The sequence below is a fragment of the Mustela erminea genome, chromosome 21 (assembly GCF_009829155.1).
Source record: "Mustela erminea isolate mMusErm1 chromosome 21, mMusErm1.Pri, whole genome shotgun sequence".
Taxonomy (NCBI): domain Eukaryota; kingdom Metazoa; phylum Chordata; class Mammalia; order Carnivora; family Mustelidae; genus Mustela; species Mustela erminea.
The window spans coordinates 4,949,985-4,975,120 of record NC_045634.1 but is presented as its reverse complement, the minus strand read 5'-3'; the positions used below and the strand labels follow the sequence as shown (position 1 = coordinate 4,975,120).

The following is a 25,136-nucleotide window of genomic DNA, read 5'->3' as shown; positions in this document are numbered from 1 at the left end:
CTTCATTGTAGTGTCTTGTCTTTTCTGTGCCAATTTCAGGAGTCAATGACAATTATAGAAGCTGATTAATTAGAGATCTTGATTGCCAGATTTCAGATTAGCCAGGTTCTCTGTCAATGAAAACTCTTCTAACATGAACCTACTTTGTTCTATGTGTGTTCTTTTTCATTCTATGTGCTCCTTTCACTCTGTAATTAAAGCCAATGGTCACTTATCTTCAAGGAGTATAAATATAGAGGCAAGCCTCGAGTTTCTACCACTTAGCAATAAACCTTGTCACTCTTCCCATCACCAGAGTGCTCATCTTGGCCTTTGTCTCCAAATCAGCAGGATTGAGCAATAAGGCTTTTCTACACAGCCCCTTGCCTTTTCTTTTGCACATGGAGCTGATTGCTACATTTGGTAGAGCCTTTAAAAACATTAAGGTGAAAAGGACGTTCCATAACATTTGCCATTGACAGGCGAACAATTTAGTGGCATTTACTACATTCACAATATTGTGCAACTGCCACTTCTGTCTAGTTCCAAAACATGTTCCTTACTCAATCAGGAGACTCAGAGACCTTGAAGCCCTTGTTCTCCTTTCTCTCTCCCCCTCAGTCTAGCCTCCACCAATTTGTGTTCTGTCTGGAGTAACCTATTCTGGACATTTCATATAAGTAGAAGCATAGAATGTGTGACCTTTTGTGGTGGCTTTCTTCACTTAAGATAGTGTTGAAGGTTCATCCACCTTGTAGCATATATATATCAGTGCTCCTTTATATGACTGACAATATTCCATTGTATGAATATACCACGATAAGTTAATATACTCACCCACTGATGGACATTTGGGTTTTTTCCAATCTATTTTACTTAAGAGTAAATTGATAGTTCATAATTTGACCTTAAGTACTGAAAAATGTAATAATAATGGAAGTGACAGAAATACACAGCTCTTGTTAAAGGTTTTTTGTTTGTTTGTTTGTTTGTTTTTACATTTTTGGTTTACTACTTTAAAAAAAAAGGCTGATTTTTCTTTGTCTCACAGATAGCCGAAAGAGGACGTTTATGTAGGAAAATGACAGATCCATGTGATTTTCCAGAATATTGCAATGGATCATCTATATTTTGTGTACCTGATGTGAAATCTGCTGATTTAGAACCATGCAATAATAAGACTGCTTATTGCTTTAAAGGAGTCTGCCAAGATCCAGATATGCAATGTGAAAAATTATTTGGCAAATGTAATAGATGTATCTTTTTTTCTGGGGTTCATTTTCAAACTGTGTTTTTCTAAAGACAGTAATCTATCCAATTGCCTTCATATTGTTTGTATAAATTCAAATTTGAAAATAAAATTGTGAATCAGTGTGACTTTGAACTATGTAAAGAGGCAAAATAGACCTAATAAGTATAGAACAAAAACAAAACAAAAAGGTATTAATTAAGTTTCAGATGATTGGTGCAAAGAAGTGTAGAGTATTAGGATTGTAGATAAGAGAGCAAATGACTGCTTTCTTAGTCATTTCTGCCTATCAAAATTTTCCTGTTCTCAAGTGGGTAATTTTTAGTGTTTCTCCTTTTGTTTCCAGGAGAAGACACTAAATATTTATAGTAGATGACACTGAAGGGCATTGCTATTGTCTAGATATCTCTATACTAATTTTTTAAAGAGTAATTATAACTTTATATTTTCAGTCGCTAAAGTTTCTACTTATCTATGTACACAAGAAGTGAATTTTCAAGCAGATAATTTTGGAAATTGTGGAAAATCAAGTTGTAATTTTGGGTGTGTATTCAGATAACTATAATTTTTCAAATGTGTGTGTGTGTCTGTGTGTGTGTGTGCATGCATGCGCAAAAATAAGTTAACGCCGGGCGCCTTAATAATCAACAGTTCAAACAGTGGGTTAGCCGCTCAGTGGGTTAGCCGCTGCCTTTGGCTCAGGTCATGAGTTCAGGATCCTGGGATCGAGTCCCGCATCAGGCTTTCTGCTCAGCGGGGAGCCTGCTTCCTCCTCTCTCTCTGCCTGCCTCTCTGCCTACTTGTGATCTCTCTCTGTCAAATAAATAAATAAAATCTTAAAAAAAAAATAAGTTAATGCCAATGAGAGATGGACCTAGTATATACAGATAAATTTATTTGTTATACTTCATGATATATGTTCTGAATAACTTTTATGTTATGATCTGAGACACATTTTGAATTATTTTCATGTTTTGAACTGTTAATTACTTAATACAGTGACATATGAGCTTTTTTTCTGCCTTCTATTGACAGGAGTATCCTTTGTGGAAAGATAGTTTGTCACTGGACACATTCAGAAATAGTACCAACAAAAGCTTATGATGTTCAATATACTTACCTTGGAGGCCATATCTGTTTGTCGGCATATTTAAGAAATGAAACACACACTGCAGGTCATGATATTACCAAAATGAACAGTGGTACTATGTGTGGAATAGATAAGGTAAATAAAAATTTTACTCGATTTCCATATATGTGTGCATCTCAGTGTCTGTGTATGTAAATATTAGTTCATGAGAGAGAGAGAAAAAAAAGAGAGAGAGGATAAGGTTCAAGATGTCAGTCTGGAAAAACCCTGAACTCACTTCCTCCCTGGACATACTGAATCTAAATACTGCTGAGATATAGATATATCTCCTGGAGAGCAAAAGAGAGAGAGAGAGACTTAAAGATATTTTTATTTATAATTAATGTTATAAATTTTGGTTACTGTATCATGATCTTAAGATTATTCAAATCTCGGAATTTCTATTAGTCAAAGGAACACTTGCTAGTGGACTATCATTGTTTTATTATAAATTTTGCTATAGATATGTAAACTTGTTTTCTCATACTTGAGAATATAAACCTCTTTGTTAGGCTAGGATCTAAACTTCAAAAAATTTGTGTAAACAAAGAACAAAAAAGAACAGATAATACACCAAAAAAGTAGGTCAGAACAACCCAATAACAACAAAAAAAAGCAAAAAAAGACAAGAATTTAATCTTTCTATAATTGACAAGGAGAATTAATTTCATTGTAGTGAAACTAAAACATTTTTTTGCTCATAGACCAACTTGCCTAATTCTTCCTCCAAAATCATAACATATATATGTTAAAAATTTAGCCTTTCTATAAGACATAATAATAAAACAAAGTTTAAGCTTTGTTTATTTTTTTTCTTAAAAATTTTGAGAAATAGAACAAAATATTTTTAAACTGGTACAATTAAAAAATTAGTTGACCAAAGGAATAACACTGTACAATTATCTCACATTTTAATTAAAATATTTTACATTGAGATATAATATTTTAAGATATACATAGTATACACATATACTGAGATATACATACATATTATGATATACATATATATTATGTAGTGTTTTCTTTGACACCAGCTGGGTGTCCAACAATTCCAAGTAATTCAATGCTGACACTATTTGGAGATAAAATCACATCCCACAATTTAAAAATTCAGTGCCATAAGATTTTCCCCATTTTAGAGACAAGATGCAAATCCCAGACCACCCATATTTCTGACCATCTGGCTATAAATATTGGAGGTTACCATGGGCCCCTCCTTGGGTATGATAATTTGCTCATTTGGGTCAGAGAACTCAAGAAAACATTTTATTTATGTTTACCAGTTTATTATAAAGGATACAACTCAGCAACAGCTAAATGGAAGAAATGCATTGAGAAGGGTATATTGGGGGTTGGGGGGCAAGGAGGATGTCATAGTGTCCAGGACACCTCTTCACATCTCAGCATTGCCACAAGTTGAAAGTCTTTGAACCTCAATGTTCAGAACTTTTTATCAAGTTCAATTTCTAGCCACACCACTTTTCCTACTTAGAGGTCTGTGACAGGGGCTAAAAGCTCCACCCTAAGTCACCCCATAAACATAAACTCAGGTTTGGTTGGAAGCAGACTAATAACAGAAAACATTCTTATCACATGGGAAGTTCCAAGGGGATTTAGATGCTCTGTGCCAGAAACCAGGGACAAAGACCAAGGTATTTTTATGTGTTATACCACACACACACACACACTCTCAAACACTATTTTGTTTATGTTAATGAGTGATTAAATAAGTTAGTAAATTTATGTATTTACTCCATCATATTTACAGTAAATATTTTTCAGTTTAAATTATTTTTTAAAGGGTGACATATTAGTTTATAATGTAGTCAGTACTAGTATGTTCCTTTGCAACTACATCGTTTTTATGTCAGAATAAAATTATCTCAAGTTTACTAGTCATTTCCATTTTCCTCTTAATTTTCATTTCTTAAAATATTATATCTCAGTGATGAATCTGATACCATCAAGAATCAAACTCTCAGCAGGTTTTCATTTTATTTATTTATTTATTTATTTGGTAGGGGTAGGATGTCCTGCTGGTGGAGATTGAAAAACTGACTTAAAGGTTTATATAAAAATGCAAAGGAGAGAAGACATACAAACTTCTAACAGACACATGAAAAAATGTTCATCATCTTTAGCCATCAGGGAGATTCAAATCAAAACCATTGAGATACTACCTTACACCAGTTAGAATGGCCAAAATTAACAAGACAGTAAACAACAAGTGTTGGATGTGGAGAAAGGGGAAACCTCTTACACTGTTGGTGGAATTGCAAGTTGGGGCAGCCACTTTGGAAATCAGTGTAAAGATTCCTTAAGAAATGAAAAATAGAGCTACCCTATGACCCTGCAATTGCACTACTGGGTATTTGCCCCAAAGATACAGATGTAGTGAAAATAGGGGCCATCTGTACCCCAATGTTCATAGCAGCAATGGCCACAGTCACCAAACCGTGGAAAGAACCAAAATGCCCTTTGGTGGATGAATATATGGTCCAAGGACACCTGGGTGGCTCAGTGGGTTAAGCCTCTGCCTTCGGCTCAGGTCATGATCTCAGAGTCCTGGGATTGAGCCCCGCATCAGGCTCTCTGTTCTGCAGGGAGCCTGCTTCCTGCCCCCTCTCTCTGCCTACCTCTCTGCCTACTTGTGATCTCTGCCAAATAAATAAATAAAATCCTTAAAAAAAAAAAAAGTTATGGTCCATATACACTATGGAGTATTATGCCTCCATCAGAAAGGATGAATACCCAACTTTTGTATCAACATGGACGGGACTGGAAGAGATTATGCTGAGTGAAATAAGACAGGAGTGAGAGGGGAAGGGAAGGGAAGAGAAGGGGAGGAAAAGGGCAGGGCAAGAAAGAGAAGGGAAGGCAGGGACTGAGATGGAGGGAGGGAGACTGGCTTTTCCTACTTGGTTCAGTGGGAGCTATAAGTTGGCATGATGCTTTACTCCCACATTATTTTTAATTAAAAAAAATAATGCAAAACTGGCAGCCTTTTCCATGTGACAAGGATTTGTCAAATAACAGTCTCATTTGGGAGCCAGCCATTTAGGTCGTGGTACTTCCAAAACTTTAAATGGATAGCGATTCTCCTAAAGGACAGACCACTTGCAAAGTCCAAAATCTATAGTCATCATTAATTCAATTGCTTTAGGAAACAAAATACCTTCCTTAATTTTCTCCTTTGGGATAAAATTGTTTTGTGGAATGCATTTTGTAATTGAGAGAACAGAGAGGTGAGTAGTGAATATGAGAGCTAACTGCTTCTGTGATTTTGTGGACACTTCTGTGGATAATTCCACATTTTGGCCCTCCTGTCCAAACTGCATTTTTGACTCTTTTTCCTTTGCTTTTCCTTATTACTCTGAGGCTGCAGATACTCCAAGCATTATAGGCTGGTCCACCAAAGCTCTCTCCTTGACCATTGTATGTGATGTGGTTGCTTCCTCACTTCATTTTACCCATTGGTGGCCTTCATTTTATTTTGAAATCCCAGGAAGTTCTTAAATCTCTCATCTTCTAATTGCCTTGTTCTGATTCTCCTTTACTCACAGTAATTAGGAAAAGGGGAGTAATTGTGAGTGCCATGTCTGTGAATTTGAATTGAAATTATTCTGTGGTTATTTAAAAAATTCATCAAAAATATACTTCATTTTCATTTGTTACTCCACATTGTTCAGTTGATTTCAGAGTGGTTGGAAAGGAAAGACTTCTTTATCTTATTATTATTAATGTGGTCCTTTACAAAAATTATCTTAACAGAAAAGAACAGAAAGGAGGAAGGAGGGGAGACCTTATATCTTATTTATAACATGAGGAAAAGTATGTCTCTTGTGAATCGTAATAAAATTTTAAATGAAACACATATATTTATACTGCATGGATATAGGCATTATTCCAATAATGCAAGTTTGCTTAATACTGGATGTGACAGAAAGCTCTTTTGATTTCTTTTTTATTTATAAGACTTAGCACAGAAGAGTTTATTGAAGTAATTTCTAGCTCAGGTCGGGTAGAGAAGATAACACCTCTCAGCACATTCATTTTTAACCTGAAGATGGGTATGTTTAGGACATATTTAATTGTCCAAAATTAGATAAGTTAATCATTGAATAAGATAAGTAAAATTAACTGCCTTTTTCTTACTCACACCTGGGACTGTAAGAAAATATGCTTACAGAATCCAGGCATTTCTCTTTCAAGAAATATGCACTTACATATATATATATTTTTTTCCTTTGATACATGATATAACTGCCTCTGAAACATTATCTGTGTCTCTTATTCAAAGACAGAAGTCTTGTAGATTAGTTTATATTAAAAAAAAATTATCCCAACCATTGCCCAGGGCTAAGTACTTTTATAATGTCTCTTGCTTTTGCTGTCATTACAAAGGAGCCAGCTACACACTGATCTGTTTACTTGAAAATCGTATCCAAAGCATAGGTCTTAACTTTTCCTGGATTATTTTTCCCCTAAAGACAACCCAGTGAAATATGACTCATCTATTTTTGCCTCATGACAACGTTTTAAAGAGAACTAGAATGAAGATGGTTTAGTGGATAGGTGATGTTGGTTTGTCCAACATTTTGTTATTCTTGCTGGCTTCATCAGAGCACTTTCAGTTAATGAACAAGCTGATATTCTTTCCTTTATGATGATAATTAGTTATGATGATAGGAAATAATGATTTTTAAGACTATTCATCATATAGTGTATATTCTATCAGATAACCTGAGAAAAGTCAGCAGATAATCTTAGAAAATACCCCAAAGATATTCAGATTAAAATAAAATTTGGATATAGGAATAAGCACTTAAAATCTACATAAAAATGAGGTAAATGAACAATAAAACAGTATCTTGTATTAGTGAGCATTTACTATGTGCCAAACATTACTTTTATTCCTTTATGTCTAACAAATTGCTTCATCCTTATACCTACATTTTTTAATAACCTATAGTTTAAAAAATTTTGGATATCAATTGCTCTTCCAAATTCAAAGATGGACAAACTGAAGCTTGGGGATATTAAATAATTTGTACTAAGGTCACTTTGCTAATGTGAAAGATAAAAGATATTGTCATTAATGTTGGAAATAAACATAAAAATGACAGATACTTAGCATTGGTCAATAAATATGTGGCTCTGTGACTAAAGTAGTTCTTGCACTGAATGTTGGGTCTGTCAGTAACTCATGCATGACCTTAAAAGAGTACATTTATTTTTAGCAAATACAAAATGAGAATAAAAACATCTTCCTCACAAAGTCAATCTGAGTATATATTATAAAATTGCATAGAAAATAGAAAGACACATCCTAGCCCATTACAAATGATCAGTGTAAGTTATCTATATTTGTTCTTATGCCAGTTAGTATCAATAAACTCACAGCTGTGCTCCCTCATAAGGAAAAAATAGTATCTCATTCTCAGAATTTTATATGTAGTAGTGTAATAACATGCCATTTAGACTCCCAACTTGTTTTTATTAAAAGGAATAAATGTCATGAAATTGACTCATCTGGTGTGTGTGTGGGTGTGTGTGTGTATGTGGGGGTGTGTATGTGTATCTATCTTGTGCAATCTAATTTTTATACCAAGTACAATTGCTCAACTCTTGAGTTTACATGTAAAATTTTTGTTGTTGGTTGTTTTAACATTTTAGTATTGCTTTCATGGAACCTGCCAAGAAGCCAGTAACTACCCAAATAGACCAAATTGTCGGTCAGAAGTAAATTGCAGTGGACATGGAGTATGTATTATTTCCTCTATTTTTACATATATTTAAAATACATGTCAGTAACTTTTTCCAGGACAATAATAAGGTTCAGAATTATTTGATGTGGAAATTTCTTTTAGAAAATTACTGTTAAATAAGGAAAGTGATTCTATTATGTATATATATACATAAGATTTATGTGTTTAGATTATTATTGGTCTCATGAACTGATAAACTTTGAACTTTGTACAAAAGTGCAGTATGAAACATATTCCAGTATGAAATTTTGGAAATGGGTATGAATATATGTTTATACATGCTTATATAAATTTTGCTTATAATTGAATGTATGTGTACTGATATGTTTAAACACATGCACTTAATATACTTATATTACACATATGACTTATAATATAATGTTTTTATGAGAGCAGAATTTCTTGTTCATTCAGATCTCTTATGTTCTTTAATATCTTCAATTTATTTCTGTGTATGTCTCTTCTATACTGTATTTGAAAACTCATTTGCCAATGAACTTACAGATTATGTCAAATTTTTACTTAGCTAATGTAAATAATGGTATAATGGACATTGTTCAACATTCACCTTTGGACAATTACCTGATTTCTTAAATTGTTAGCAATGAAATCTGATGGGTCAAATTTATGCAGCATTTAAATTTTCATACATATTGTGTTTTTTTAGAAATATACCAGATTTGCTCTCACCTATCATGAACGAAAATGTGCATTTTCTCAAATTCTAGCCAGACTAGCTTCTTAGTTTTTAAAATCTCTTCTCACAGCTAAATATATTGTTAATTTGCATTTAGTTAGTTAATTAACTAATTAATTAATTAATTAATTAATTGTCATTTACATTTCTATTTGTCCATCCATTGAGAAATTAGCTGCTAGGGTATAGAAATTTTGTAAATTTTCCAAGAGTGCATTTGGCCTTAACTTTGTGGCTAGTGTCTGCTGCTATATTGATGTTTCAGATTTTATATAATAATCCAGGAAAAAACTGACCTTCCTGCATGTTTTTGTATCAAAATTCTCTCCCAAATCGCTAACATGTCCTATCATTAGCAGTTTCTTTTCTGTTTCTTTCCTTTCTTGTTTAATTTCTGCATGAATCTACTTCTAGATCCTCTTTTCTGCTTCTGACCCTTTTGATTCATCCACCAGATCAGATTTATAGGTGTTTTCTAGCCTTCCTATTTCTAGCAAAATACATTTTGGTATCTATGTCTGGATAAGCAAGCTTTTTCCTTTACAATTCTCCCCCCATTTTTTGTAAAAGTTGGCTCTTATCACAGACATTTTAAGAAAAAATCTAGCACGATTCATAATATAAGTCAACTCTCTTAGTTTCAAAATTTTGAGCTTCATAATTCCTGTGCCTTTTTAGAATAAGGTATTTTCATTGTATCAGTGTGTTATCTATTGTTGTTTAAAAAGACAAAAGACAAATAAGAAGTATCTATGACATTGAAAAGATACTGCAAAGACATTTATTATATTACATTTTATTGTAAAAATTATTTTCCACATTAAAAAACTAATGTATGAAGCAATCATATTTTAATAACATATATTGACTAACAGTCACAAATAAGGCATTTAATTTTTGCATTATACCTAAAATGTTCTAATTTTTTGTTTGGTTTTTGTTTTAGGTTTGCAATGATAAGCTCCATTGTCACTGTGATGTTGGGTATTCTCCTCCACATTGTGAACCAGCACCAACATCACCAGGAGGAAGTTATGATGATGGATTTTGGCATGCCAGTAGTTAGTATCGAGATCAGTGTGCTTCAGTAGAGCTTTCTGTACTTATAGAAATGGTCTCCACTGACTATGTGGCTATTGAGCACCTGACAGGTCGATAGTGCAACATAAAGGGTTAAAATTTCCTTTTTATTTTACTCTGTTTACTTTAAATTCAAGTAGCCATTTGTGGCCAGTGACAACTATATTAAACAGTACAGGTCCAGATCATACTGTCAATCAAAACTTTGCATATGCTTTTCGTTCCAATCAAGAAGTGAATATGCTAATAGGCCTCCCTTTAATTTTAACCATGGTTCCCCAAACATTTCTGTTTATACAGCAGAATTTTTTAGATAAGTATGATTAAATTACAGAATAGGGGAACATTTTATTATATACTCTGTATATTTGAGGATGTTAACAATTTTAACATGCTAGCCACATCTTTCAAATGATCATACTATTTAAAGGTAAAAGTAACAAAATCTACACTCATAGCATATGGATAGTAGATGGTATGAAACATTGTTTGGTGAACATTCACGAATATTGTTCATTTTCTTCATAGTGTATTCATTTTTTCTAAATATTATAATGTAAAAATCTCATAAGAATATAATTCCATTAATGTCTTTCCATCATTTTTGTTTCCGTAGTTATGCATACATATTTATATAAACCTGATAATACACCATTATATTTGCTTTAAACAGCCAATGGAAAGTTAAAGATTTTTTAATATAAATATTTCCATTTACCTATCAATTTACTGTTTTCAAGGGCTTTTCAGTTCTTCTAGCACATTCAAATTTCCATGTGTGTCATTTTCTTTCTCACTGACAAACTTCCTTTACATATATCTATATCTGTATCTACTTACCTACCTACCTTGTGGTGACCAATTATTCTCAGCTTTTGTCTTTAAAATGTTTTATAAAAATGTCTCAAATTGTGAAGTGTATTTTAACTGGAAGTAGAATTCTGCATTGAGAATTTTACTTTCAGCAATTCAAAGGTATAATTCAATTGTATCCTTAGTCTCATTTTAGCTCTTTATCTATTTTGAATTTGTTTTTGTGTATGTTATCTGAAAGTGGTGCATTATCATTCCTCTGCATGTTGCTGTCCAGTACTCCCAACACCATTTGTTGAGGAGACTGTCTTTTTTCCACTGGATAGCCTTTCCTGCATTGTTGAAGATTAGTTGACCATAGAGTTGTGGGTTCATTTCTGGGTTCTCTATTCTTTTCCACTGATGTATGTATGTGTCTGTTTTTGTGCCAGTACCATACTTTCTTTCTTTGTACAGCTTTGTAATGTAGCCTGAAGTCTGGAATCGTGATACCTCCAGGGTTGCTTTTCTTTTCTAAGATTGCTTTGGTTGTTTGGGGGCTTTTATGGCTCCATACAAATTTTATGGTTGGTTGTTCTAGCTCTGTGAAAAATCCTGTTGGTATTTTGATAGGGATTGCATTAAATGTGTAGATTGTTTTGGGTAGTATAGAGATTTTAACAATACTTGTTATTCTAATTCATGAGCCTGGAATGGTTTTCCATTTGTATCCTTTTCAATTTCTTTCATTAACGTTCTATAGTTTTCAGAGTATACAGGTCTTTCACATTTTTGTTTAGGTTTATTGCTAGGTATCTTATTGTTTTTGATGTAATTGTAAATGGGTCAGTTCCTTGATCTCTATCTGATTCTTCATTATTTTTTATAGGAATGCAATAGATTTCTGTATGTTGATTTTATATACTGCAATTTTGCTGAATTCCTGTATCAGTTCCAGGAACTTTAGGGTGGAATCTTTGGGTTTTCTTCATAGAGTATCATGTTGTCTGTAAATAGTGAAAGTATGACTTATTCCTGGGTGATTTGGATGCCTTTTATTTCTTTTTGTTCTGTGATTTCAGAGTCTAAGACTTCTTGTACTATATTAAATAAAAATGCTAAGAGTGGACATAATTGTCTTGTTCCATTGAGAATAATATTAGCTGTATATCTGTAGTCTTTGGCCTTTATGATGTTGAGATATATTCCATCTTTGTCCATTTTGTTGAGGGTTTTTATCAAGAATGTATGCTGTACTTTGTCAAATGCTTTTCTGAATCTATTGAGAGGATCATATGGTTCTTATCCTTTCTTTTATTAATGTGGTATCTCATGTTCATTGATTTGCAAATAATGAACCACCCCTGTAGCTCAGAAATAAATCCCACTTTATTGTGGTGAAAAATTCATTTAATGTCTTGTTGAATTCGATTTGCTGGTACCTTCTTGAGAATTTTTGCCTCTATGTTCATCAGGGATATTGGCCTGTAATGTTCCCTTTTAGTGGACTCTTTGGTTTTGAAATCAAGGTAGTATTGGCCTTATAGAGTAAATTTGAAAACTTTCCTTCCCTTTCTATTTTCTGGAACAGTTTGAGAAGTATAGGTATTAATTCTTCTTTAAATATCTGGTAGAATTCCTCTGGAAGCCATTTGGCCTTGAACTTTTGTTTGTTGAAAGATTTTTGATTACAGATTCAGGTTTTTGCTTGCTAAGGGTGTGTTCAAATTTTCTGTTTTTTCTAGTTTTAGTTTTAGCAGTTTGTATGTTTCTAGAAATTTTTCCATTGTTTTTTCCAAATTGCCATTTCTTGGCATATAACTATTTATAATATTCTCTTATAATTTTTTACATTTCTGTGGTGGTCTTTATGATCTCTCTTCTCTCTTCTCTCATTTGTGATTTATTTATTTTCTCTTTTCTTTTTGATGTGTCTGGTGAGAGGTTTATCAATTTTATTAATTATTTCAAAGAAGCAACTCTTAATTTTCATCAATCTGTTCTACTTTTTTTGTTTGTTTCTCTATAATTTATTTTTGTTCCAATATTTATTATTTTCTTTTTACTTCTGACTTTAGGTTTCATTTGTTGTTCTTACCTGGCTCATTTAGGTGTAAGGATAGGTTGTATATCTGAGACTTTTCTTGCTTCCTGAGGTAGGCCTGTATTGCTATATACTTCCCTCTTAGGACTACCTTTGTTGCATCCCAAAGTTGCTGGACTATGTTGTTTTCATTTTCATTTGTTTTGATGTGATTTTTAATTCTTTAATTTCCTGGTTGATCCATTGATTCTTTAGTAAGATGCTCTTTAGTCCCCATCTAGTTGAGCTCTTTCCAAATTTCCTCTTGTGATTGAGTTCAAGTTTCAAAAAATTGTACTCTGAAAAATTTCAAGGAATAATCCTAATCTTTGGTGCCACTCGAGACCTGATTTGTGACACAGTTTGTGACCTATTCTTGAAAAAGTTCCATGTGCACTTGAGAAGAATGCATATTCTGTAGCTTTAGGATGGAATGTGTTGAATATATATATATATGTGAAGTCCATCTAGTCCATTATGTAATTCAAGTGTCCCTGCATTTGTTAATCTCTGCTTAGATGGTCTGTGCTTTGCTGAGACTGGTGTGTTAAAGTCCTCTACTATTATTGTATTATTATCAATGTGTTTCTTTAATTTTATTATTAATTGGTTTAAATAATTGGCTGCTCCCAATTTAAGAGTATAAATATTTACAATTGTTAGATCTTCCTGTTGGATAAACTCTTTATGTATGATATAGTATCCCTCTTCATCTCTTGTTTCAATCTTTGTTTTAAAGTCTAATTTGCCTGATATAAGGATATAAGCTTTCTTTTGATGTCCATTAGTGTGATAAATGATTCTCCAACTCTCACTTTCAATCTGGAGGTGTCTTTGGGTCTAAAATGAATCTCTAATAGACAGCATATTGATGGGTCTTGCTATTTTTATCCAATCTGATTCCCTGTGTCTTTTGATTGGAGCATTTAGCGCATTTACATTCAGAGTAAAGTTGAAAGATATGAATTTGGTGCCATTGTATTACATGTAAAGTTTCCGTTTCTGTATATTGTCCCTCTTTCTTTCTGTTCTATATTACTTTTGGGATCTCTTTGCTTAAAGGATCCATGCCACCTGAGTCTCCAAACTCTCCAGATTCCTGTGGCACAGAAAGGGTCTCTCCATGGTTCTGCTATTTGCTGGGTCCCTGCTTGGAGAGCAGTTGCCTTATCGTTCTGCAGTTCAAGGTTAATGGCAACACTGAGGTGAAAGCCTACTCATGGGCTTGCTGATTGCAGCCAGCTTCCAGCTTTGATGCAGGGAACTCTGCTGCACTCAGACACCCTCATTCTCTCTGTGAACCCAGAGACCCTGAGACCATACTGTCCCACCCTGTGCCCTGCTTTGCTACCTGAGCCCCTTTCAGGCAGGATGTCCCTCACTGGTGCAGACTTCTAAAAGTTCCGATTTTGCACTCTGCTGCTATATCACTTTCCAGCAGCCAGCTGATGGAGGCTTACCCCCACCCCCCACAGTTTATCTTCCAATATATTGCCTGGGGTTCGCTTCTCTGGACCTCCTACATTGCAGAAAGTGGTCCCTTTTTCTATTTGTAGAATTGCAACAATTCTTTTCTTAGAATCTCCAGCTGATTTCACAGGTGTTCAGAATAATCTGAAAGCTAACTAGCTGGATTCCAGGGACCAGATGAAACTAGGATCCCCTACTCCTCTGTCATCTTCCTCCCACTCTAGGTCCCTCTTTTATACCTACTCTATTTTTCAAATGAAAAATTTATTAAAGAATACTATCAGATTAATATATTTTAAGTAGAAGTTTATAAAAGGGAATATAATAAAAATAGACTATAACACTTAAAGATTAAATGTACATATAATGATTAAATATAAATTTATATTAATTATATATTGAATTGACAAATATATAATGCTCTTTGGGGGCATAGTCACAGAATATTGGAAAACATTTTTAATTTTTTTACATTTTTAAAAATTTTATTTTTTGAAAATACCTTAAAACATAAATTTATTTTATCACCATATTATTTGAATCACAAGTTTTTATATTTCAACTTACTAATAAGCTTTGCATATAATTTTTGATAAGTTAAAATGTACTTTCATGTTTTCAGAGGAAAGTAAAAGCTTACTTAGAAAACAATATGCTACTCCTCAAAAAAATGGCCTCTTGATCAGTTTCTACGTTTTTCTACCCATCCTTATTTTAACTGCCATCATCTCTTTTAAATGGAATAAAATAAGATTTTGGAACAGAGAGGGAACAGTAAGTGAAGAGTAAGTAAATTTATTATTTTTTAAATTAATATTAAAATCCAATTGAGGAAGAATTAATATTTAGAATATTGCAAGTAAGATTTTAAAGTGCTGAGTTTGGATCTTGGATGAATTGGATTAATATTTAGAAATATTGAGCCTTGGCATATACCAGATCTTTTTTCAGATTTCATGGGGGAAGTTATTTTTCTTTTTCTTATAGGTTCAGAAATAACTGAAACTACTCAGTAAATTCACAGTGCCTTTCAAACTAAAAGCCATATTGACTACAGTTGCTTTAGTAGACTCTGTCTACCACCTAAGCAACCTCATTTTTTTTTTTTGCATTGACATTCAGTTGTATCAAGGAGATTAATAGAGATAAGGAAGTAACTTTTGTGAATAGATATGTAGAAGGTGAGACAAATGTAAAAAAAATATATATATATGATAGCAAAGGGTGGATACAGATAGGACAATGCCCAATTTACACTTAATATTGCTCATATGTTTCATATGTTTCTAAAGCTACTTGAAATGGGGACCACAAAAAGTCTAGTTAACATCTGTCTTCATACCTAGTTACAAAATTTTATTTTCTTGTGATGAGGACTTTTAAGATCTATTGTCTTAGCAAGTTTCAAACATGCCATAGTTTATTGTTAATTATAATCACCATGCTATACATTATATACGCATTACTTGTTTTATAACCAGAAGTTTGTACTTTTGACCTCCTTCATTCATTTCACTCACCCCATACCCGACCTCTGGTAACCATCAACCTATTCTCTGTATTTATGAGCTTATTTTTTGTTTTAAAAAAATTTAAGAGGGATGCTTGGGTGGTTCAGTCAGTGGGGGTCTGCCTTTGGCTCTGGTCATGATCCCAGGGTCTTGAGATTGAGCCCCACATTGGGCCCCCTGCTTGGCAGGATGCCTGCTTCTCCCTCTGCCTGCTGCTCCCCCTGCTTGTACTCTCCCTCTCTGTCAAATGAATAAATATAATCTTTAAAAAAATTTAGATCCCATACATAAGTGAGATGATATGCTAGTCGTCTTTCTTCATCCAACTTCACTTACATACAGCTTTTTTTTTTTTTTTTTTTTTTTTAACCATAACACCATACAAGTCCCATTTTTGCTCAGTCAGTGGATATTATTGACCCTGGAAAAAAGAATGTGGAAGTAAGGATAAATAAGTGCTTTTATATCCTACAGGAAAATGTTCCTTTTCTCACTCGTACAAATAAAGATAACATAATGATACAAAACTTCCATCAAAATAAACTCGCAATAAAATGAACTTATAAGGAACATACCTTAGCATAAAAAAGACCATATATGAAAAACCCACAGCTAACATTATATTCAATGATGAAACTTTGAAAACTTTTTTTTCCTCTAAGATCAGGAACAAGAAAAGGACATCTGTTCTTGCCACTCTTTTCAACATAGTACTGGAAGTCCTAGGCACAGCAATTAGATAACAGAAAGAAATAAAAAGTATCCAGGTTGGTAAGGAAGAAGTAAAGCTGTCACTATTTGCAGATGACAGGATACTCTACATAGAAAAACCTAAAGACACAACTAAAACAAGTGTTTGAACTAATAAATGAATTTAGCAATGTTGACATATACAATATTAACACACAAAAATCAGTTGTGGTTCTATACACTAATAATAAAGTATCAGAAAAAAATTGAGAAAATAATTCCATATACAATTGGAACTAAAAGAATAAAATATCTAGGAATAAACTTAACCAGGGAAGTGAAAGACCTTTACTCTGAAAACTATATGACACTGATGAAAGAAACTGAAGATGACACAAATGGAAAGATACTTCATGCCCATGGATTGGAAGAATTACTGTTGTTAAAATATCCATATTACCCAAAGCTGTCTACAGATTAAACACAATCTCCCTCAAACTACAAGTGGCATTTTCACAGAACTAGAACAAATAACCCTAGTTTTTATAGAACCACAAAAGACCCCAAAGAGTCAAAGCAATCCTGAAAAGGAAGAACAAAGCTAGAGGTATGATCCCAGATTTCAAGATACAACTGCAAAGCCATATAATCAAAACTGTATGACCCTGGCACAAAAATGGACACATCAGTCAATGGATTAGACCCAGAAATGGACCCAAAACTATACAGCCAATTAATCTGTGACAAAGGAGGCAAGAATATGCAATGAGAAAATAGTCTTTTCAACAAATGGTGCTGGGGAAACTGGACACCTACACACAAAGAAAAGAATAAAACAACTTCTTTACACCATACACAAAAATAAACTCAAAATGGATGTAAGACCTAAATGTGAGACCTGAAACTGTAAAAATCCTGCTAGGAACACAGGCAGTAATTTCTTTGACATTGGTAGTAGAAACGTTTTTCTAGGTATGTCTCCCCAGATAAAAGAGATAAAAGCAAAAATAAAATATTATGACTACACCAAAATAAGCTTATGCACAGTGAAATAAACCATCAAGAAAACAGAAAGGAAACCTACTGAGTGTGAGAAGGGATTTGTAAATGATATATTAGATAAGGGGTTAATAACTAAAGTATATAAAGAATTCATACAATTCAATACCAAAAAAGCCTCCACCAATAATCTGATTTAAATATGGGCAAACAACCTGAATAGACATTTTTCCAAAGAAGACATACAAATAGCAAACAGACACATGAAAAGATGTTTAGCATCAATAATCAGAAGGGAAATGGAACTCAAAACCACAATGAGATATGATCTTACACCTGTCATAATGGTAGAATCCCCCCCCAAAAAAAACAAACAAGAAATGATAAGTATTGGCAAGGATGTAGAGGAAAACAAAACAAAAATCTTGTGCACTGTTGGTGGGAATGTAAATTGGTGCAGCTATTGTGGAAAACAGTATGGAGGTTTCTCAAAAAATTAAAAAAAAATACCTGGAGACTTATTATGCAAAATGAAATAAGTCGGACTGAGAAAGACAAATACCACATGATTCCACATAAATGGAAAAAAATATTGAATAAACAGAAAGCAGAATCAGATCTGTAAATACAGAGAACAAATTGTTGGTTGTCAGAGGGGAGTGAGGTGGAGGGTTGGCTAAAATGGGTGAAAGGAAGAGGAAGATGTGGGCTTCTAGTAATGGAATTAATAAGACGAGGCACAGCATAGAGAATACAGTGTAATGCTATATGGACAGATGGTAGCTACACTTGTGGTGAATATAGCATAATGCATAAACTTGTCAAATCACTAAGCAGTACACCTGAAACTAATGTCACATTTTGTGTCAACTATAGTCCAAAAAGACAGAAAAAAAATTACAAGGTTTTCTAAGCCTAAAGTAATGTCATTTCTTTTTTTACAGATCTGTATCAGGAGACAGCAGTAGCAACAGCAACCCGTCATCAAGTTAAAGGTAATTTGAGGGATCAAATTAGTGAAATTGATAAAATTTATAAGCTACTTTAAAAATTTTAACAATACCTTGGTGTAAAAAAGCTATTATTCCATGTTCCAGCATCTTGATTTCTACTTATCAATATCACATACTAAGGCAAAGACTACAACAAAGCATTTGATAATTTTGTTTTACACTAATTTACAAATAGTTAATGTTAGTTAATATTAGCCAGAGGTTTGTTGTATTTTAAAGATTTTATTTATTTGACAGAGAGAGAGATCACAAGTAGTCAAAGACAGGTAGAGAGAGGGGGAAGCAGGCTCACGGCGGAGCAGAGAGCCCAATGTGGGGCTCGATCCCAGGACCCTGAGATTATGACCTGAGACAGAGGCTTAACCCACTGAGCCACCCAGGCACCCCTAGCCAATGATTTATTAACCAACATTTTTATGATAATAAATGACTTTAAAGAGATTCTAAATGTGCTCCTAAAATATTAATGAACCATCATGCATCCTGCTTCCACAGGTAGGTTTCTAATTTGGTAGAATTAGACAGATTGACTTACAACATTTATATTTCTTCCTCACTAAAGCTCCATGGTTATTGTTATCCTTATTTCAGAAATGAGAAAACAGACATAAAAAAACTTAAATAATTATGTGTGTAGAATTTTAGTAAATTTTGGAGCTGGAATTTCATTTAAGACAACCAGACTCCAGGGTTTAACTCTTAAGAATTCACAATTTGACACATATAACCCGATATATGTCTGGTGATGGAAAATGGAATTGGCATTTATTGAAGATCTATTAGGTGCAAGGCAAAATGATAAATGCATTGTCCTCCAGGTTAGAAAGACAATTCTTTATTGTAAAATGGGATAAAGTTGGCATTTGTATATATTCAACATACATATCCATAAATTGTTGGTATATGTACATATATACATTTGTGTACCTATATATTCAAATTTATAAGCCATATACATAAAGAAATGTTAGTTTTGACATATTAGACCTATCACTGGGAGTAAATGGAAAAATTAAAAATTCAGCCATTAGTGAAATCAAGAGTTCAACCTATTTGCCATTCCTCCATATTTTACTTTGATAGAGAGTTAGGTCAGTGGATCTCTGTTTCCCATCTGCTACCAGAGAAGACATTTACAAATACTGCCCTACTCGTAAAATGGTCTTATTTCTCAGTAAGGGTAAATGGGAGAATTGGTGGTGAGGAAGGACCTGGGTAGAGGTTTTGAATATAATTGAAAGAGTGAGCCTTATTCAGCAAGGGATTTGTAAGCAAAGAGTTGGAGGAGGTGCAACTATTTACCCAGTTCAGATGTCTGAAAGTAGGTACTTGACTTCCCAGGGTCAACTCACAGGAGGCTTTTATTGAAATGTAAAGGATACAGTGCAGCTAAGAGAAGGCAAGCAAGCAAGAGACTCCCCAGAGACACCTCATGCACAAGGCCTCAGGTTTCCTTATTTTGAGCTGTAAACAGCCCATTACAAATCCCACTGCCATTGTCTTGGCAAAAAGTGACACCAGGCATCCAGGCTTTCCCAGAGAGAAAGAGTTTTTCCATTCCAGCTGTAAATCAACTCTTTCTGACACAGGTGTAGAGCTGGCAGAGGTATGCATGCATACATCTGGGCAGGAGCTTTTCAAGCACGTGAATGATCCAATGAAAAAATAAGTCAGGAATATTTGATGAATAAAAGTGATGTTAGTTTAGCTGGAGTAGAGTTAGCAGGCGGCTTGTGGTAGTAAGTCAGACAGTAAACACCTGTAGACTCTGGCAAGTCTTGAGGGCCACCTGTGTCTTATTCTCAGTGAAAGAGGGAAATCACTGGAGAATTAAAGTTTCAAGCCTCTGACTTCCACCTTAAAAGGCTGGTTTGTTAAAAAATGAATAAAATAAAAGTGTGGTTTTTTTGAAAATAGTCTGTATAATGACAAGAGTAGAAGTAGAGAAACCAGTTAGTGGTGAAACTACTGCCATGATCCAGGAGGGAAGGGGTGGTACCTCTGACCAGGGTTAGCAAAGATGGTCTTAGGAATAAATTTTGAAGGTGACCAATAGAATGAGTTGACAGTTTGAATATAAAGTAAAAGGAAGAGTGCTTCAATAATGTTTATTGATAAAGCAACAAGATCATCGAAGTTAAATGCAAATGCAGACTTGTTTTAAAATGTGTGCTCTTAATACATTTAAAAATTTACATTAAAATTCATGAACATTATGAGAGAAACTCTGCAAAGGTAATGGTGAGCCAAGAGAAGTATCTGGTATGCCCTAACAAGTAGTTTGTTTTCTCATCTCTGAGAAAGTATTTTTCCTATAAAGTATTTTTGAAGTGGTAAGGGAATGATTCAGCACAACATGGTTTGCTTTTTACAAACATTGCTGGGATAAAGTAGGGAAAAAGTCAGTCAGACTCAGTAAGAACCAGAGGCTAGTGAAACAGCTATAAGACTAACGAATACACAGAAATGCAGGAGGATGCAGGATCAGGTAAGAGGAAAGGAACAGGAAGGTTGGGGAGATATAACAGAGGTAGACTCAATTGAAGGGGTGACTGGATGGATATATTTTGGTAAAAATACAAGAGAACTGCAAAGACTTAAACATTTCTGACACAACAGATGACATCTTTTAGTCATGACATATTGTGTAGCTAGGTCAGCACCAGTTTGTGTTGGAGTGATAATGTGGAGGGGGTGAACAATGGGTTGGTTTTGAACATGTGTATGTATGTGAGACACCTGTTGGAAATGCACAGAGGACTTCTGGAAATACTCTTCCTCTGAAGATAAAAATAGACTAATAGTTATTATTTATTTCTTCACATATTTTTATTCTTTTCCTCTGTTTCTTTGCTCATGATATCCTTTTATCCATGTGAATTGTTGAAACTGTGTAAATGAAATGCATGTGACTACTGCTTTATTGTATTTCCCTTTACTGGGGCTATCACAGATAATTCAGGAAAAAGAAAGCTGAGTTTAAGAATTTCATGGAGCACAAGCATAGACTGTGGCACTAAAAGCGGTGCTCTATATGTTAATTACTTGCTACACCTATAGTTGCATCAGAAAATTAGATAGCTTTTATTAACAACTAAAATTTAGTATTTCCTTTTTTCTATACTTATTTCACAACAGTGACTAAATGATGTCAAAAAGCCAAAGGTTGGAGAAAGAATGTTATCAAGACGTTCACTGTTAACAGCTTTGCTCTGAGCGTGAAAAAATATCTGCTATTCTCTCCTTTTGTTATGATTTAAAACTTTCAATTTCACAAACAAAAATAAATCCTGAGAGTGAAAATAAGTAGGCTTGTGTCTGTTGATTCTTCTACCTGCTGTGATCTTCTAGGAAAAAATAAGCAACATTGCCTCTCTTGAACCAGGGAAGCTTATACATCCCAAGCTATAAGCATTCCATTGTTCACTGCTGCTGCCCACCCTCCGATGCCCAGGGCCATGCTTGCTGCTCCCTTCTCAGAAGACACCCACAGTCCACACCTTTCCAATAACTCATGGTTCCCTGCCTTATCCATTCCAGGCTTTGGGATATTGAGAGGAAATGATGCTAGGTAAGGCCAGCCCCAGAACCCTCGGATAGTCACTAATATCATTATATCTTCAGGGAATTATTTGAACTGAGTTCCTGGTCACAGATAACTATTGTGTCTCCAGGTGATATACTTCCTTGGCCTCAGATAAATTGAGATCTAGGATATATCTTTGTCCTTTGGGGGAGCCCAGACTTATTACTCATTTTTCACTAAGCTGAGCTTTTCTGGGTAAGATTTTCATGCTTCAGTACCCTCTGCCCCATCTTCCTCTTACGAGATGAGTGTACTTCTGCATACCTTAAGACATTGATGGATAAGGGAACCATCACACTAGCTGTAGTCTAATGAGAACCTACAGAGTTTCCATTAATAAACAAAGATTCTTTTCTCCTGATTCAGGGGTAAGGGTACCTTACCACAGAGACCAAGAGATTCCTTTTCCAAATGTCCATTAACTGATAAATGGATAAACATTGTATGAATAGTGATCTATGCATACAATGAATACTACTCAGTCATAAAAAGGAATGAAACCCTGACACCTCTATAAATTGGGTGGACCTTTGAAATCATTATGCTAAGTGAATAAAGCCAGTCACAAAACCCTTATGTTATTTGTTGCTATGAAATACCCAGAATTGGGACATCTATTGAAACAAAGTTTAGTGATTGTGTAGGGCTGGGGTTGTTTAGGAGAGAGTTAAAGACTTGGGGTGAGGGTTGGTGATAGCACACATCTGTGACTATATGAAAAATCCTAAAATTATTCAATTGTACACAGTGGGTGAATTGTGTGGGAAAAAAGTACATATCAGGATGATTCTGTCATAACTTTCCTTCATCTTCATTGCCACTAACTTATTTTAGGTTATTATGATCAGTAGCCTGCCTTATTTTAATAAGAATTTCTGAGGATCCCAGGTATACTACCAACAGGCCCAAGTTTTAATCCTGACAGGAATTTGATGTTCCAACTGTTCACACAATTCATCCTTGCGAAAGGCTGTACTAGGATAAAAGAAGGTATAGATGAGAGGTGCATAGAAGTTGAGTTAGGTTTTGGGTATGTATGGTTTAAGATTTCTCTTAGAACATACAAAGACATTATCTTGTCCACTGGGGACATATTTCCTACTTGCCTCACTACCCTTCCCCCCTCTATAGTTTCCCTGCTAGTGCTTAGAGTAACTGTTAACAAAACACTTAGGTTTCCTTTCCCTTTTTTCAACTAATTACCATCTAATATGTAAGAATAAGCACACAGTTAAAGAAAAGTGCTTTTTTATTGTCTTACCCAAGATCAAGTTTAATATTCTTGATTTTTCCTTATTTGCGAAGATAGTAAACTGTGGACTCCAAGAAACCAACTGAGGGTTTTAGAGGGGAAGAGGGTGGGTGATGGGTTGGCCCAGTGATGGGTATTAAGGAGGACACATACTACATAGAGCAGTGGGTGTTATATATAAACAATGAAACGTGGAACACTGCATCAAAAACTAATGACATACTGTATGGTGACTAACATAACATAATAAAAATAATAATAAAAATTTATTGTACAAATTGTTAACATTTCTGTTTTATTCTCTCTCTTCCACCACAGCCAATAAAGCATGCCAGAATACTGTGACATGGAGAATCAAAATTACTAAGAACTTCACCAAAAAAGCAAATCATGCTCATTTGCCCCTATGTCACTACTGAAGGGTTTAGTCAATGTACCCTTAGCCAGAACAAATCAGTTGTATGCAAAGGCATAAGCTTATTTCTGGTATTTCCTCTTCCTCAACCTGTGGCAGCCAGCTGGGGGCCCTAAGAGTGAGCTAGTATGAGCTGAAACAAATGCAGTCCTTACTCACAGGGCTGAAGACAGTGTGATGGACTTCTGAGTATCCCTACCTTCAAGTCTCAGAGCTTTCCAATGGCCTTTAGCCCTGCCATGCTGGTTGTGCTCTGGCCCAGCCTAGTTCCTTCTCTTTGCACTGGTCTCTGAACTTGAAAGACCACACCCTCACCTGGCAAGACTACTAGTCTCTCAACCACCTCTTTTTTGTCTCCAAGCAGGCCCAGGCTCTACCTGGAGAGAAATTTCCTGTAGCTCTGGGAATCCTACCTCTCCCTTTCTAAATCTTCTGCTGATTCCTTCCTTTCTGTCTCCATAACCCCCAGGTCAGGACTGAGGAAGTTAGTCAAGGTATCCACTCTCTGAATCAAGGGTCAAGAGTGCAGATTGCTGGGACGATGGTGAGTGGGATGACTCCAGCCTCACCTCAGCCCACAGATACAACTAGATGTCACTAACATCAGTGTAACTCAGAAAACAACCCAAAGACTAATAGAACAAGCTTCACAAGGAAATGAAGAGAAGAGACCACGAGAAAGAGTGTACGAATTGTATAGATGTGGTAGGAGAGCTAAGTGCCCCCAAGAGACTGTCAGTGGGAAAGAGGAGCCTGCAGGCATGGAGAAAAAGACTATCACACTAGGGTGTCCTGATGGGCAAGACAAATCTCCAGAACATTTGGCTTTGAAACCAGAGGGGTTGAATATCATGAGCTCTTACAACTGACAGAACTTAAAACCTAGAGTTTTAAAAATCAGACTCAGCTCTGGGAGAACCAGGAGGCAAGCGGAAACTGAACCCTTCACCTTAAACAGAGCACAATAAATAGCCCTGCGGAGATACAGCATAGAAGCAGCAGTGTGAAAAACAGAACATACAGGAGGGAGAATTGTTTGCTAATCTTATAGCCTATCTTGAAGGAATAGAGGCATTTGAGAGACTCTTCTAGGAACAAAGGAGCTGGCAAATGTCATTTCCTGCCATTGTCCCCCAACATAAATACAGGGCCACAAACTAAAACCAGTGCAACTCCAACACTAATTAGCAAACTTGTTAACACTGCATGTCTTGCCCCTCTGCAATTTAGTGGATCCACCCCATAAAATATACTTTTTGCCAGAGCTCATCCAAAGTAGTATCACAAGCCTGGCAGTGGGCAGCCTGGACAGGCCCAACATTACTCCAAAGTGAACCCTTCCCCAGAATGAGGGAAAAATAACCACACACACCAGTCAGACTGCATCCTCAGCAGTGGGCCAGGGGCAGACAGCTGGTCTGAC

General features: G+C 34.9%; 1 protein-coding gene across 3 annotated transcripts in view; it reads left to right on the top strand.

Annotated features, from left to right (window-relative positions):
• The window catches only part of LOC116581964 (A disintegrin and metallopeptidase domain 3-like), a 109,285-nt gene extending 87,519 nt beyond the window's left edge, over window positions 1–21,766 (top strand). For 2 of the 3 annotated variants that reach the window (XM_032329298.1, XM_032329300.1), the window contains 8 exons: window positions 1,031–1,226; window positions 1,681–1,771; window positions 2,264–2,453; window positions 8,034–8,120; window positions 9,769–9,883; window positions 14,870–15,032; window positions 18,392–18,442; window positions 21,599–21,766. In XM_032329298.1, coding sequence (XP_032185189.1) covers window positions 1,031–1,226; window positions 1,681–1,771; window positions 2,264–2,453; window positions 8,034–8,120; window positions 9,769–9,883; window positions 14,870–15,032; window positions 18,392–18,440 — 891 coding nt within the window. In that variant the 3' untranslated portion in view covers window positions 18,441–18,442; window positions 21,599–21,766. The remainder of the gene's footprint in view (window positions 1–1,030; window positions 1,227–1,680; window positions 1,772–2,263; window positions 2,454–8,033; window positions 8,121–9,768; window positions 9,884–14,869; window positions 15,033–18,391; window positions 18,443–21,598) is intronic. The other variant, XM_032329299.1, reaches the window with a different exon arrangement.
• Window positions 21,767–25,136: the final 3,370 nt, after the last annotated feature.